This window comes from Wyeomyia smithii, chromosome 2 (genome assembly GCF_029784165.1).
Source record: "Wyeomyia smithii strain HCP4-BCI-WySm-NY-G18 chromosome 2, ASM2978416v1, whole genome shotgun sequence".
Lineage (NCBI taxonomy): Eukaryota > Metazoa > Arthropoda > Insecta > Diptera > Culicidae > Wyeomyia > Wyeomyia smithii.
In genome coordinates, this window is record NC_073695.1 from 124,695,021 (window position 1) to 124,711,949 (window position 16,929).

General features: G+C 39.3%; 1 protein-coding gene across 6 annotated transcripts in view; it reads left to right on the forward strand.

Annotated features, from left to right (window-relative positions):
- Positions 1-16,929, forward strand: part of LOC129725620 (GTP-binding protein RAD) — a 139,335-nt gene that overhangs the window by 35,278 nt on the left and 87,128 nt on the right. For all 6 annotated transcript variants that reach the window (XM_055681657.1, XM_055681662.1, XM_055681658.1 and 3 more), the window contains one exon: positions 7,124-7,265. In XM_055681657.1, coding sequence (XP_055537632.1) covers positions 7,124-7,265 — 142 coding nt within the window. The remainder of the gene's footprint in view (positions 1-7,123; positions 7,266-16,929) is intronic.

Consider the following 16,929-nt stretch of genomic DNA (forward strand, 5'->3'; position numbering starts at 1 on the left):
AGGTCATCTGGCGCGATATTGCTCAAAATAAAAAAAAAATTCTGAAATAGATCAAAACTACGGAACCTTTTTTTTTCTTCATCTATAATTTATTTGACACGGCACAAATACAATTTAATGTTTAACGGCGCCAATTATATCTGGTAGCTTACTTTCTAAAGTATCTTAATAACTAAAAGCAAATTTTTTATCCTCGCTGCCGACTACGAGCTGAAACTAAATCTAACTTAAAGCTAGAATGTTTTGCATTAAAAGCACTGATTTGTTGTTTGATGGTTTTCCATCGCCATAGGTAAGCAGCATATTGAATATGCTCCGCTGCTGGGCCAAGATATTACGGACTGGCATATTGGGTTGTCTCCCTCGAGACCTGAGAGTATCGTGCGGGTCTAGTTGCTGTTTCCGGAACCGGGGTCTTAACGTGTTCTTGTCGTTTGGTTGGATGTAGGCGGAAGGGAATAGGATTAAACTGGGGCGTGGATGGATTTCAGGAAAACGTATATAAGGGACATGTAGGATAGGTCACGGCTCGCTAAGACATCACGAACAGGAACAGCCGGCTGCCTACTTTCGGCCTACAGGGAAGCTATTAATTTAGACCTGGCGTCACGGTGTACAGGGCATGACCAAACCACATGCTCTATGTCGTGATAACCTTCACCACAGGCACAGATACCACTTTCTCCGAGCCCAACACGACGGAGATGCGCGTCAAATCTATAGTGATTGGACATAAGCCGGGACATCACGCAAATGAAATCCCGACCTACATCCAACCCCTTGAACCACGGGTTCGTCGACACCTTGGGGATTATGGAATGTAACCACCTTCCCAGTTCCCCTCTGGTCCAAGAATTTTGCCAACTGATGATCGTATTCTGACGTACAAGTGCGAAAAATTCATAAAAAGCAATTGGTCTTTCATAAATTTCACCGTTTGTTGCGCCCACCTTAGCCAAAGAGTCCGCTTTCTCATTGCCCGGTATCGAGCAGTGAGAAGGGACCCACGCTAAGGTAATCTGAAACGATTTTTCGGATAAAGCACTCAGATGTTCCCGTATTTTCCCCAGGAAATACGGAGAGTGCTTAACATCTTTCATCGATCGGAGAGCCTCAATGGAACTGAGACTGTCTGTAAAGATGAAATAACAGAAGCAGGATTATCGAGTTTATGGGAGACGGTTAAATTGTTATTGAAAATACCGAAGCCAGTGGACCCATCAAGAAGTGATCCGTCAGTGTAGAATATATTGTTGCAGTTGATGTTTCGATATTTATTGGAAAAATTTTTGGGGATCTGCTGCACGCGTAAATGATCCGGGATTCCACGAGTTTCTTCTATCATGGATGTATCGAAAAACACAGTGGAATCAGAAGTATTTGATAAGTCGACACGATTTGGAATATTCGAAGAAGGGTTAATATTTTGGGACATGTGATGGAAATACAATGCCATAAAACGGGTTTGAGAATTAAGTTCGATTAACCTTCAAAATTTTCAATCACGGGACGGTTCAAGACCTCACATTTGATTAGAATACGAGAAGACAGGCTCCAGAAGCGGTTTTTCAATGGTAGTACTCCAGCTAAGACCTCCAAACTCATCGTATGGGTCGACTGCATGCAACCCAAGGCGATACGCAAACAACGATATTGTATTCGCTCCGGTTTGATCAGATGTGTGTTTGCTGCGGAGCGGAAGCAGAAACACCCGTATTCAATAACAGACAATATCGTTGTTTGGTAAAGCCTTATAAGGTCTCCTGGATGGGCTCCCCACCATTGTCCGGTTATTGTACGAAGAAAATTCACTCTTTGTTGACATTTTTTCATCAGATACCTCACGTGACAACCCCAGGTGCCTTTAGAGTCGAACCAGATACCAAGATATTTGTGTACCAAAACCTGAGAAATCGTTTTACCCATTAATTGTGTTTGAAGCTGAGCAGGTTCATGCTTCCTAGAAAAAACTACTATCTCAGTCTTCACCGGAGAGAATTCGATACCTAGCTGTAAAGCCCAAGCAGACAAATTGTCCAGGGTATCTTGCAATGGTCCTTGCAAATCGGCAGCTTTTGCTCCTGTAACAGAGATTACACTGTCGTCTACAAGTTGTCTTATAGTGCATGAATTTGCCAGACATTCGTCGATGTCATTTACATAAAAGTTGTAAAGAAGGGGGCTTAAACATGAGCCCTGGGGAAGACCCATGTAGCTAATGCGAAAAGTTGCCAAATCGCCGTGCGTAAAATGCATGTGCTTTTCGGACAACAAATTGTGCAAAAAATTGTTTAAAATTGGAGAAAATCCTTGTCGGTGAAGTTTACCTGAAAGAATGTCAATAGAAACGGAATCAAAAGCCCCCTTAATGTCCAAGAACAAAGACGCCATTTGTTCTTTGCGAGCATACGCCAGCTGAATATCTGTTGAAAGCAGCGCAAGACAACCATTCGTCCCTTTGGCACGGCGGAAGCCAAATTGAGTATCCGATAGTAGGCCATTTGATTCGACCCAATGGTCTAAACGACGGAGTATCATTTTTTACATCAATTTCCGGATACAGGATAGCATTGCAATCGGCCTATAAGAGTTGTGATTAGAAGCTGGTTTCCCGGTTTTTGGATGGCGATCACCTTCACTTGCCTCCAATCCTGCGGTACAATGTTTTGCTCCAAGAACTTATTGAACAAGTTCAACAAGCGCCTCTTGGCATTGCCGGGTAGATTCTTCAACAAGTTGAATTTGATTCTATCTAACCCAGGCGCGTTATTGTTACAGGACAGGAGGGCAACTGAAAATTCTGTCATCGTAAAAGGTGATTCTATCGCGTCGTGGCCCGGAGACGCATCGCGAACAATATTTTGCTCAGGAACAGAGTCCGGACATACTTTCCTGGCAAAATCAAATATCCACCTACTTGAAGACTCCTCGCTTTCGTTGACCGTTACGCGATTCCGCATTCTTCGGGCTGTGTTCCAAAGAGTGCTCATCGATGTCTTCCTCGACGTCTCGTTCACGAACCGACGCCAATATCCGCGTTTCTTTGCTTTAGCCAAGCTTTTAAGCTTGGTATCAAGCTCCGAATACCGTAAATAGTCGCCAGGTATACCTCCCTTCTGGTAGGCCAAAAACGCGTCGGATCTTTGCGTGTAGACATCGGAGCACTCTTGGTCCCACCACGGAGTGGGAGGCCGTTCTTTAATCGTAACGCCGGGATATTTCTTCGTTTGGGCTTGCAACGCGGCGTCGAGAATCAAGCCCGCGAGGAGGTTGTATTCTTCAAGTGGTGGATGATGTTGAATCGAATCGACCGCTTTTGAAATCATTTCCTCGTATAACTTCCAATCGACATTCCGTGTGAGGTCATACGGTATGTCAACTGGTCGCATGCGAGTTGACCCGTTATTAATTGAAATAAGAATAGGCAAGTGGTCGCTACTGTGAGGATCGAGGATTACCTTCCATGTGCAATCCAACCGTAGCGACGTTGAACATAAGGATAGATCCAAAGCGCTTGGGCGCGCTGGAGGTTTCGGGATACGTGTCATTTCGCCGTTGTTTAAAATAGTCATGTCGAAGTCATCGCAAAGGTTATAGATTAAAGAGGAGCGGTTATCATTGTAAGGGGAACCCCAAGCCACGCCATGAGAGTTGAAGTCTCCCAAAATCAAACGTGGCGAGGAAAGAAGTTCTATTAAAGCAAAGAGCAGCCGTTGCCCAACCTGTGCTCTGGGAGGAATATATATTGAGGCAATACAAAGCTCTTTACCTTGTATTGTCATTTGACATGCGACAACTTCGATGCCTGGAATCGAGGGGAGGTTAATACGATAGAAAGAATAGCACTTTTTAATCCCTAAAAGTACTCCTCCATATGGGGTGTCTCGATCAAGGCGAATAATATTAAAATCATGGAAGTTGAGATCAATATTTTAAGTAAGCCAAGTTTCACAAAGGGAAAATGCATCGCATTTGTTTTTATTTATCAAAACTTTAAACGAATCAATTTTTGGTAAAATACTTCTACAATTCCACTGTAAGACAGCGATAAAATCCTTCATATACGCAGTTGAATTAGGCATCGAAGGATACAATCGCTGCAAGGAGGGGCCATTGGGCAGTCAACTGCTTCAAAAATGATCTAACTGTTGGGAGGAATCACATCTGTTCAACTGAAGAACCAAAAACGAGACAAAATCTCTTTATTTTAAGTATCGGCATCTAGCGGCGGAGAGAATGCATTTTACACTCGAAATTTCATTACGTTTATATTCCATTCATTCAACAAAAGGACTGTATGAGCTCTCGCCGCTTTTTCATCGAGAGAATCCTTTGTTCTCCTCGGTACTGGTATAGCAAGGGTGCCTTTTCATGATAAACGTACAGTACCACCCGCATACGTGCAAAGGTTTTTATGTAGATATATTTTTAATGAATTTCATTGTTGCCCAAGTTGAAAACTGAATATCTTGACTAACGACAATCATTTTTTTACATTGTTCCTAATGTCGTACGCAGTGCTACAGCGCGTCTGATATGCATTTCTAGCAATGTTAGGTATAAAAAACGGTACGAGAAAAAAATATTGTCGTTGATCGAGAAATTCGGTTTCCAAGTCCAACGAAAATATTCAAGTAAATCAACTAACAGATTAAAATAGTTTTGACAGTCGTAAGGTGTATGATCCAAGAAAATTTGTTAGACAATGTTTGAATGGTTGAAAGATTTTTAGTTTATTTTGTTTTATTGACGTTAATTGTGAATTGTTACTGAATTTCCACATTGAAGATCTCTTGAATGCGATCCTGTCTCAACTTGATGTTAATAGATTCAACTATTCAAGATCACCTTTTTGCCTGGTCATTAAAGCAAAAAAAAAAAATAGTTTTTTGGTGCATGTTCAAACTATTGGAGCGAACTGTTCGAACGATGCACTGTAAAATCAATGTAGGATGGAACAGCAAAAAATGAATGCGAATGCTTGGGCACCGATTTGCTGCAGAGTTTTGTTCGAAGTTGCATATCTGTTCTGTGGAGGAATGCTGTAAGAAAAATTTTAATTGGATCGGGTACATTGAAATTTTCAAAAATCCAGTCCACAATGTCAGAAAATTTCACTAATCCAGAGTTTGTTTCATCAACTGGATGTGCAAAAGGAACAACTGGGGTTTTAGATGTTCCTGGCAGTGCTGGGAACTCCTTCTGGGACTTTAAATTAGCAAGCCCAGAAGGAGTTTGCTTCGGTTTTTCCGCAGCACTGTTTGGTTTGTTTGTAACTTTCATTTCACTTTGAGAAATCTTAGGACCTTTTCTGGGAAGTTTAGGAGAGGAAATATTTTTCCTCTTTCTAGACTAGCCAGGATTGGCGTAAGATGTTCCCGCTGGTGACGTCAGAATCGGTTTCATCAGAGGACAACAGATCAAAAGGGTTTGATGTAATGGGAGAAGTGGTAACGGTCTTCTTCAGCATCTCAGCGTAAGAACGCTTCGAACGCTCTTTGAGAGACCTCTTTATTTTATCCCTGCGCTGCATGTACACCGCACATGTCGAGAGCTCATGCTGACTCTCCCCACAGTGAATGCATTTTTCAGCATTTTTACTGCAGGAATCATCCGCATGATTCTCCCCACACTTGCCACAACGTGCCTTATTGCAGCAGTAGGCGGCGGTGTGGCCTAACTGCTTACAATTCAGGCAGTTCATGACGCGAGGCACATATAATCGCACAGGGAGACGAACCCGGTGGATCGAGACGTGGCTTGGTAGCGCTGACCCGGCGAACGTAATTCGAAACGAGTCTGACGGAGTGTATACTGTTTTGCCACCGATGATCGATGCTGACCGCAATTGCTTGCAGTCGAGCACCTTTGCATCGGGACAGGTTTTGTTCTTAAAGCACCTTTTGGCACTTTTCAGTATACACTCGACGGACAGACTCGAATCGGTTATGACATCGTCGATCTCCACGTCTCGTGCGGGTATGTAAACGCGATACTCGCGTGTGAAGAGCTCAGAACAAGCTATATCGTTGGCCTCTTTCAGGTTACTGACCACGACACGGAGCTTGTTAGGCCGGACCTTGGAAATTTCGGTCACGCCCTTGTACTCCTTCGTCAGGTCTTTAGAAATCTGCAAGAGGTTCAACTGTTTCGATTTCGGTCCCGCCTTTGGCCGAAAATAGACAGTATAGCTGCCCTGGGCTCCGTCTGGGTAAAGCCTGGGGCGAGGGGGGACTGAAGAATGAACAGGGGAGGGGGTAACAGAAGGGTCAGGGTCAGAGGGGTTCGGGGATGGTGGCGCGGGAGGCGAGGGATCTACATCCATCCCGCTAAGTCTAGCGCACTAGCGCCGACAAGAGCACATACCTTTTTACTTCTCCCTTCCAGTAAGGTTGGTTGTCCGATCGTTCGAAGTTGCAGCCGTTACAGCCAGCAGCACCAATACAGCAGCACCAAACAGCCACCAGCAGCGAGCCAGGTGTGAGATCACTCCACACAGCGATACAACTCAACTGTCAACTGATGGCTTCTTCTTTTTCCTCTTTTGTGTCTCGTCCACTGCTGTAGCACAATTCAGCCAGCAGCCAAATCGGCTTACGCACCAGCTGGCAGTCACGATGCGAAACAGTTGCACAAAGGCGCGACCTTGAACCCGGATTTATTTCACTCGACCAGGCAAACAATGCCAACACTTGTTCACACGTCTTTTGTTTTATATTCTATCGGAGCGATCACCAAACACGTCCGATACTGATGCGTGTTCGGCACAGAATGACTACGGAACCTTGAACTGATACAAAATCTGAATAAAACAGTTGAACATATAGAAAAATTGGAAACAAAAATAAAATAACCAACATGCTTTACCTTTAAGACTGACGCTAAAACTTAGTTTTCGTTGATTTTTTAGTGCAAAATGTTACGTCATAGGGTAAGTCCTCGAGATTTGTTGCAATACGCACATAAATGGCTCTGCTACTAATTCCATCGATGAAAAAATAACACGAAACAAATCGTATCGAATCGAACATCCTGTGCTAACGTTTTAGATTATGACGTTTTAAAAAATCTGCTGTATTTTATTTGCTTAACAACAGTTAACAAAGTTATTATGTTTTCGTAGGTACGGCGAAAACCACAGCCGCCTCCTTCCACACTTCAAGACTCCAAAGGCCATTGCACAAGTGAGCCGCGATTAAATGATTCTGAAACGCCACCGCCTCAAAAGCGTCGAGGATCACAGCGGAGAGCTACCCAAAATACAGGTAATGTTGACATTATTCTGCTTAATAATTTTTTTCACACTTTTATGATTAGAATTAGGACTGAAACGGTTAATTAAACGGGTTTATCGGCTTAATCAGTCCGTGTATACTAGCAAAAACGATTTGTTTTTTCTTATTCCGACAGTTTCGGTGACTTTATTTCACCCTTTTCAAGGAGTAGAAAGGATTATCGTTCTATTGTTATCAACACACTTAACAATAGAACGACAATCCTTTCTACTCCTTGAAAAGGGTGAAATAAAGTCACCGAAACTGTCGGAATAAGAAAAAACAAATCGTTTTTGCTAGTATACACGGACTGATTAAGCCGATAAACCCGTTAAATTAGAATTAGGTTTCAATTAATTGCTGCTCTGCAATACAGTATTCAGTTGAGTAGAGATATAAGAAAACTTTCTACTGAAAAGGAAATTCTTCTCTCTCGTGCACTGAATGAACAATAGGCTCCAAGACTTGCACTACACTTCAAATTCTATTTCACTTTCTAATTATATCACTTTTTTCGTGTTTATTTCAATTTCATTATGAAATTTTCTTTTGTGCTTAGATAGACTGTGCTTAGTGCTAGTGGGGGGCAGCGCTAATCAAGAATTTAGCGCCCCTAATCGTTAATCCGTTAACTGACGCATTTAGCAGGATAATCGCTCATATTAGCAGATATTAGCGCAAATCTCGCTAATCACTTACCCATGTGGTTAAATTTATTGCCCATTGAAACAAACGAAAATTATTACTTTTGAGTGCTATTTACAACAAGTGGTTCAAAATATCCAAACCGATGTTCATACTTCAGGGTTTTCTGAAAATAAGGCAAAACACAAACAATTCAGTTTGTATTAAAATATACACTTTTAGAAAAAGTGACCAGATGGTCAAAGCAGAACCCCGGGGCATCAATTGGAATAATAATTCTGGGAGCGGAGGATGGGTTGCGTGAAATAATTAGAGATATACACTTAAGTCACTTTTTAACGGTTTTTGGCGGTTATTGTTAGCGTCTTTTTCACGCGGATTTCAGAATTTGACGGTTACCTCACGTGAGATTCAGGTTACATTTTCAAACTCAATTCTCCGAATCGTCATTATCTTCTCTCCGGTTTTAATCGAGATTCCCAGGAAGCAGTGGTGGGCACCGCTAACCGAAAATTTAGCGACGCTAACCGGAAAATTTAGCTCGATAATCGCTAAACGCTAAACGCTAAACCCACATTAGCGGAACTTTCGCTAATCGCTAATCGCTAACTTTTTAATATGTAAATAGTCATATCGCTATATTTATTGCTCGTGTTTTGTAAGATTTGGACCACTTTGATCTGTTTTGGTTAAACAAACGAAAACAATTACTTTTTAAAGCTATTTACAGTAAGAGGTTCACGAAACGGTATTCATATTTGATTTTGTAAAAACAAGAATAACAAAAGTTACTTAGCTTGCATTGAAAATAGATACTCTTAGGAATGTTTTCATGAAAATTCAATTATTATCTGAATCGAAAAAGTAGAATCAAAGTTGTCATAATTTCAAGCGCATTGCAATTTACCAAAGTTCTTGGTGTGCCAAAAATTCAATCTAGACCTTGTGCTTGTTCTTCAAAATGCTCCTGTGGCTTGTACGATAACTGGAACTCCATTCTAGGGTAAAAAAACTGACAAAAGTAACTTTCGCAGTAAAGTATGTTCATCTTTCGAAGCAATTCACGTACGCCATCAGCAATTCACAGTTTTTCAACTATTTCTATTGTCGCTTCTCCACAAAATTTAGCGAATTAGCGATTAGCGTTTCAAAGGCCAAAATTTTAGCGGCGCTAACAGTTTCGCTAACCAGCTCAAAAAATAGCGGAATCGCTAAATCGCTAACTGAATTTTAGTGTCGCTAATTAGCGAATTAGCGGAATGGTGCCCACCACTGCCAGAAAGACATAACAATTCGTATTTCTACAGTGTTTCTTATAAAACAAAACTTCCCCTACATGATATGTGCATTGACAATGCTAACGACGTTTTTCCACAGAATCTCGATTTTGTTGAACGCAGGCGATTTTGACGCCTGCGGGACATTTTAGATGGACTCGGGGCGAATTTTAAAGCAGGACGTTGTTCCAAAGCACAGGACTGTCCCATGAAATGCTGGATACCTGGTCACTTTAACATTAAAGATCGTTCTCATAAAAATAGATTAAAAATCATAACTCGCTCCCCATTTCACAGTAAAAAGACAGATGTGCACTTTTTTCATGAATTAGGACAATTGAACGTTGTTTGAATAAAACATACGTTATAGAAGTAACTCTAGCAGAATATTTGATATCAATAGAAGCATATAATTCACGCCGTCAGCGATTCACAGTTTTTGTAATTAGTTTTCATGTCGCTTCATTACAATTTTAGCGAATGAGCGATGAGCGTTTGTGAAGCTAAAATTTTAGCGACATTAACAATTCACTAACCAGCTCAAAAATTACCGAAATCGCTAAATCGCTAACTAGAAATAAGCGTCGATAATTAGCGAATTAGTGGAGTGGTGCCCACCATGTTTAGCATTGAAGAGAAGTGATAAGTGATAAGTGAAAAGTGATAGAAATAAAAATTGAAAAAAAAAATTTAAGGTGGAGAGCATTCTATCAACAGCTCAAGTAAAAATTATTAAATATCAAGAACTTGCTCAAAAATTTGAGAGTGTGCATGGTTCTAGTTTGAATTTTTAAAGTTTTTTGAAGATAAAGTCACCCGTTTATATAACCAAATCGAAAAATCGTGTCATCAAGCTTAATAGCGTTATTTCAAGTTGGTCCGAAAACGTTAAGCACTTGGAACTAATTTACGATAAAAAACACACATTATTCCAACTATCGGCGTTATCTGGCCTTTCTCATACAAAAAGTTTCAATCATTAAAATAGATTAGCACATACGCCTCGATTCGTAAAAAAGTAATACAGTCTAATAATCTTTTTCTGCATAACACTGTCAATAACTTAGTAGTTTGTGGGAAAACTGTTTTTTTTTTCAATAATTTTTTTTTTGGTAACCCACGTGCAACTAAACCAAATAATGTGATGGAATTCCGTAATGCAGCTGATCTCATTAAAACTATTTTCTCATAACCATGTATTAAAACGAACATACATGAATTCACGCAAACGTACATATCTACACAGTCATACCAACATAATTACACATAAGAACATTCATTCAAACATGTATACACGTACCCACGCATACAGATGCATTCATACAAATATTAAAATTAATGTTTTTTTGTTTCTTGACGATTTATGATTCATTTTTTTTGTATACTCATTCATAAATTACTTTTGACAGGGATTTCCAATTTTAATAATTTTGATTGCATTTAAATTAAACTTTCACCGAATACAGGTCGGACTCGATTATCCGGAACATCAAAAAGAATTTCATTCCGGTTAATCGAATCACACAAAAAAATACTGAAATTTTGCGATTAATGAACATAAAATAAATATTTCTTTTCTTCATTTTACTTGCATGATGCCGTGGCGTAACCAGAAGTTTTTTTTGAGGCGAAAAGGGGTAAAATCTTGGGAACCAAAAAAAAAAAAAAAAATTGGACATTATTATTTTCACTCAATTTGAACATGCCGGAAGTGACATAAATGGTAACAAATATGCAAGAAGGGATGGTAAAGGCAAAATTTCGAAATAAAAATTAAAAACGGACATAAAAAAAAATTAGTTCCGGATAATCGAGTCTAATCGAATTCCGGATAATCGAGTTTCCGGATAATTGAGTCTCCGGATAATCGAGTCCGACTTGTATTGGTAAAAAACTACTGGACCAACTATAGAGTTGTCAAATTTTTCCTATTCGTTGTTCTCGTTCTGGTTGGTCACATTCTCGGTTCTGTTTGAACATTGGAGTTCCTACGAATAAAAATAGCGAACCTATACATTAGAGAAATGACAAGACACTCACCGTTAAGGCAAATTTATACAGCTCGCCCGTTTTGATGTTGACAGTTGCCTTAACGGTGAGTGTCTTGTCATTTCTCTAATGTATAGGTTCGCTAAATAAAAGGGAGGATGTTTTCCAACAACTTTAGCAAAAAAAAGATCGCATCGTACATTTTTTTTGTAAGTTTATATATGTACATATTTGTATTTATTTTAAACATCAAACCATTTCATAATTTGCGTCTACTGCCGAGATCCTGCTCATGTTAAGAAACACGTTTCGTTCGGAAGATCTTCGGCTATGAAACTATGGGCACAACTGGGATGAAGTTCATGCACAGTAGGCTGTCCCAAAAAAAAATCAATGTTGAAAAAGTCAAGGTACTCAGCCCTAAATTGAAAGATAATGTTATTTATAGCATTTTTGTAAAACATTTCGACTTTCTAAAAAATTGTTTTCAGGTCGCCCAAACGTGATTTATGAAAAAATGACTTTTTTAAGCTAAAAACCCACTCTTTTGCACATTTTTCAAATCTGTTCGATTTCTACATTTTTCCATCATATCACAAAAATATCACAAAATTTTTTGATCAAGAACTGAAATTTTTACTGCAAAGCGGGATTCAAGACGAAAATTTACTTGAAAAAAAAAAAATACTTGATATCTTATCGGGGGGCTGAGAAATTGGCGTTTTTACATGTGATGGAAAACTATGCATTTTCTTAAAAATGCCACTAAAGCTAAATATCTCCATTGCACAATGTTTCATTTTGCCGTTTGTGCGAATATTTTCCTAAACAGTGATTCAAATGTTGATTATAACCATAAGGTATGTTCGGAGAAGTTTCAGGATATTCAAAAATGCATCTTTGGATGTAGAAAGACGGGTGATCAATCCACCAATAAGTGAGATAAAAAAATCTTTTTGAATCAGAATAAGATTAGTTTTAGGAGATCTTAAAACAAGAAACTTTACCGAAGACATCATGTTTCTATCTCTGACATATTACGAGCAACATTGAGTTTTCTATTCGAGGGCACTAAAAATCACAATTTTTGTTCTAACTTTTTTCGCAGATTTTCCCGAATTTTTAAACCTTCTACTAAGTTATCAGCCATCCAAAAATGCATTTGTTTTTTGAACATTATTATTTTATATCTTCTAAAATAAAACAGTTATTTACCATATTTGGTAAAAGGCATAGTTTTCCATCAACATATAAAAATGCCAATATCTCAGCTCCCCGATAAGATATCAAGTATCTTTTTTCGTGTAAATTTTCATCATAAATCCCGTTTTGCAATGAAAATTCCAGTTCCCGATCAAATTTTTTATCTGTGTTTTGAAGGCTTTTATCTAAAAATTATTAGAAAAATTAATTTTTTCTGTGATGTTTAATGGGCTCTGGGATTCAAATAACTGAATGCAATGCTGAACTGAACAATGCAAAATATTCAGAAATAACCCCATAAATATAAAAAATATATGGAAAAATGTAGGAATCAAACAGAATTGAAAAAAAGTGCAACAGAGTGGGTTTGTAGCTTGAAAAAGTCATTTTTTGATAAGGCGACATCCATAAATTACGTAACGCAAAAAATCCAATTTTCGGACCCCCACCCCCCATATGTAACGAAACGTAACGCAAACGGCTACCCCCCCATAAAAATTACGTAACGCTGTAGAAGAATTTGCTTAATTAAAATGCTAGTTTTTGAAGAGTCTCTCCAGAGATTTTTCGTTACGTAACGCTGATCTTAACTCCCACCCTCCCCTATGTAACAAATCGCAACGTTCAGGGATACCTCCCTCCCCCCTATGAGCGTTACGTAATTTATGGATGCCGCCTAAATCACGTTTGGGCAACCTGAAAACAATCTTTTAGAAAATCGAAATGTTCTACAAAAATGCTACAAATAACCTCATCTTTCAATTTAGGGCTGAGCACCAGTCTAGCAATAAAAAATGTTTAATCGGTTTTCATTCGAACTAATTCGGTGCGGCGAACGTCGTTTTTTTTTTTTTAATTTTTAATAATATAATATTCGAATAAATTATTTTTCATCAAAACAACGTTACATCATATTTCTGGTTTACCTAAATAATTAAAAATAAACAAATAAAAAACATCATAGATCATTCAGTACTGTCTTACACAACTTACAGATTTGATCGGTGCATTCGCGGTTTTCACAAATTAGGTCGATAATAATGACTGATCGGTCAGTAGTGGTTTATATTACCGAACGTTTTACTGAGAGCTCTGCTGTTGAAAAGTCGGTGAAAAAAAAAAATAATTCGGTGATTTAATGTAAATGTGTATATTATGGCTAGATGGCTACTTGGGATTACGGTTGGTTAGAAAGCAAGAAGGAAGTGTTACAATCGGTGTTGCATGAAACCTAGTTTACCTCTGCATTTCTAATGACTGCGACGGAAAGAAAGGTACTTTGTACCTTGATATGGAGGGCTACCTAAGGTAATAAGCACATTTGGGGCAAGGTGCACCTCTTTCGATTTAACACATTTCAATAAAAAAATAATAATTCTGTTATTTAAATCTATGCTTTCTATTGTCACCATGCCAATTTGACAGCACGGCAATGTCAGAAAATGTAAACAAATACAAAATGAATTTAATTGTTGTTTTTCACCAGCTAATAAACGTCGAGCAACATATTTCTGATGAATTATCGGTTAGCATCAATTAGCATTACCGTCATTTAACCAGAAACATGCTGTGGTTACGTTCGGGGCATAACACTTCCCGTAGCTTGGGGCAAAAGGGCTCTTTGTAAACAAATTTTTGGTTTACATTCAGGGGCGGTTGAAGAGCGATTTGAGCTGCAGGCGAAAACTGATTTACAGGGCTGTCATTCGCACACTCATTGCGCTCAGTGTGTTAATTTTACGTCAAGGCACAACGAGAACGGTACCTACGCAGCAGGCATGTCTAAACCCACCAAACCACCGCGTGTGTGTTTCAAGCGATGCCACGGAGGGTATTTAGATTGCCGTTCAGTGCGTATACAAAACGAAAACCCCAGTGTTTTAGATAAAACAGCCCTTCGGAAGATTCGGCAAACACAGGCCCGAGTGTTCTTAACTTCGTGAACCCTCGGGAGCCCGCATGCCTACACGCAGTGATGCCACATATACAGATTTATCTGCATTTATACAGATTTTTTGCGTATTTTTCATACAGATATCTGCATATACAGATTACAGATTTTCTGGAAATAATACAAATTTATACAGATTTTTTTGGTTTTCATGGGGTCGTAAATTAAACTTCTTTATATAGTTGAAAAATATAAATTAACTCAAATGCGATGGAGCGTGTCGGAGGTTTTATTATATTCATATGCTACGCATAAACGTGTGCATGAATGAATTCGCGGAAAAATGTTAAACAAGCTATATTGCATTTTTTTCGAGAAGGATATGTCCAGTACATATGCAAATTTTATTTTACAGATTTTTTCAAATTTTACCAAGGTGATAAGATTTTTGGAGCTCCAAAATACAGATGAAAATGTGGCATCACTGCCCACACGTGTTTTCTCAAGCGCTTCATTTTTTCAAAAGTACATAGGAAAAAATATTGCAGGTGGTTGTATGCGATGGCTAACATCCAACTATCCATTATTATTCCATTGTCAATCTCTTCGTGGCGACTAATGCTTGTGTGTTCCCCGAAACTGCAAGCTCTCAATTGCCGAAGTTAAAAACCCTCGGTAGGCGTGTTTACGAATGGCTCTCCAGTGTTTTGTCTTGAGCTCGCGACGAAGGGTAATAAGAAATTCCCTGCGTTGTGTGTTTGTTAGCAGATGGGCCACATGCGCTTCCGAGTGCTGTGGTTTCCCCATGCCTGCCTACACATTTTGACAACCAACAGGTACAAAGAGAAAGAGTGAAAACGAAATTACTATTAGCGAATTTCTTTATTCCATCAGCTCACCTCGTTTTGACCTGGAAGCGCACTAACTGCTGTCAAAACCCTTCTTTATTCGCTCGATTTTGACCCAGTTTTGACCTGCCGTGCTGCCCGAAGCGCACTGTAAAATTTGTCAGCTTCAACCCACCACCGCACGTGCTAAGTTCGTAAACAATTATCTGGCATCTCTTTCTTACTTGCGTCTTAAATGGCGATGACGTTTTATTATTCCTCGGCAGTTTTGCCTGCACACAGTGGAATAAAGAAATTCGCTATATGAAAGATATCACCAAGTGAGAAATTTTTCAAGAGAGGGAGAACGGAACAACACTTTGTGCTACTTTTTGTGACACACTGCGTGAGAACAAAGAGCTCCAGTTTGAGCAGTTTGCGTTGCGTTGCGGGTAAAATAGCAGAGAAAAGGAACCAAGAAAGCACCATATACATTTTTGAGAATTCATTTAAACACGATTCTCAATGGCGTGGACATGTTTCTTAGGACATATTACGCACGTCCAGACATGTTTCTGTCCCGGTCTTCATATACAATCGCTACATGCATTCACTACTGATACCGTTCATTAGGGTGGTAATGACTTGTATGGAAAAACGTCGCATTTAGAAGTTCGTTCAGTCGAAAAGTGAAACTTTAACCGATCGATTTTTTTTTCATTTTTTGTTTTTGGATAACACCAGATCTCGATGTTTCATGCATTTTTAAGACATTTGGCATCAGAATTTTTTGATATTCAGAAATTTATGAACTACCTGTGCATTTTTTTCGTTGGTCACAAAATAATGCTTTCGTGTTCCCGAAGTCAGATTAAGCTGAAGTTTAGTATGGGAACTTTTTCCGAAAACGAAACTATTGAGCCACACTTCTAAACGCATTTCGGAAAGTCGATTTCTATTGCCACCCTACTGTTCATGTACGAGACATAATGCGGCTATCTCCGGGAAGAAACCATTTTTAGTTTTGAAACAAAACCCATTGAGCAGCACTGAAAATTAGCTCCTAAATTATTTCAGTAGGAGTCGAATGAAGTGCAAACAAACAAAAAATGATAATAGTATAATCGTTCGTTTGTCAAATCCGACAATCATTGCCCCAAGCAACACACAAAGTAAGACACAATGTGTGATGTAGCACATTTTGGCAAATACACCAAGTGTACTCAGTCGCATTTTTTCGGTGCGAAAGAAATACAAAAGAGCGAATGGGGAGAAGAGAACACAAACGAAATATCGGGAGTGGCACGCACGGTTTGATGGCAAATGTGTTGTGTACAAATTTGTGTGGTTCTGTCTGCACTGAGGTGAATTCCAACCCTAGTGATTTGGCGCCCCCCGGTCATCATTTTTAAGTTTATATTACGAGCATTTTTTGAGAATTCGGCACTGTCAAGCTTTGAGAAGTTGAGTTTATTTGAGTTCTTATTTGTCTGCCCAAGTCAAAGTCCGAAGTTATCCTAGAGGTTCTACTGGACAATTCAAAGGACCGCATCCCGCAGCTGACTGAACCGAATTGTCATTCGAAGAAACCAAAAGGAAATGCTATAGCGGCAGTCGATAAGAAGGCAGTCGCGTTAATGGTAAAGGGTGCCTAGAAAAAGCCTGAAACCGAAAGGATTCAGTTCTGTCCAGACTCACGATGCAGTGATCATCTCGTGATGGATGCAAATCATCTGCGGTGCATGCGGAAGCTAAAAGATCCTTGATGTGGCCGAGAATGTCGTGACACTGGTCGGGAAGTATGTTGGGGACAGACATCGAAG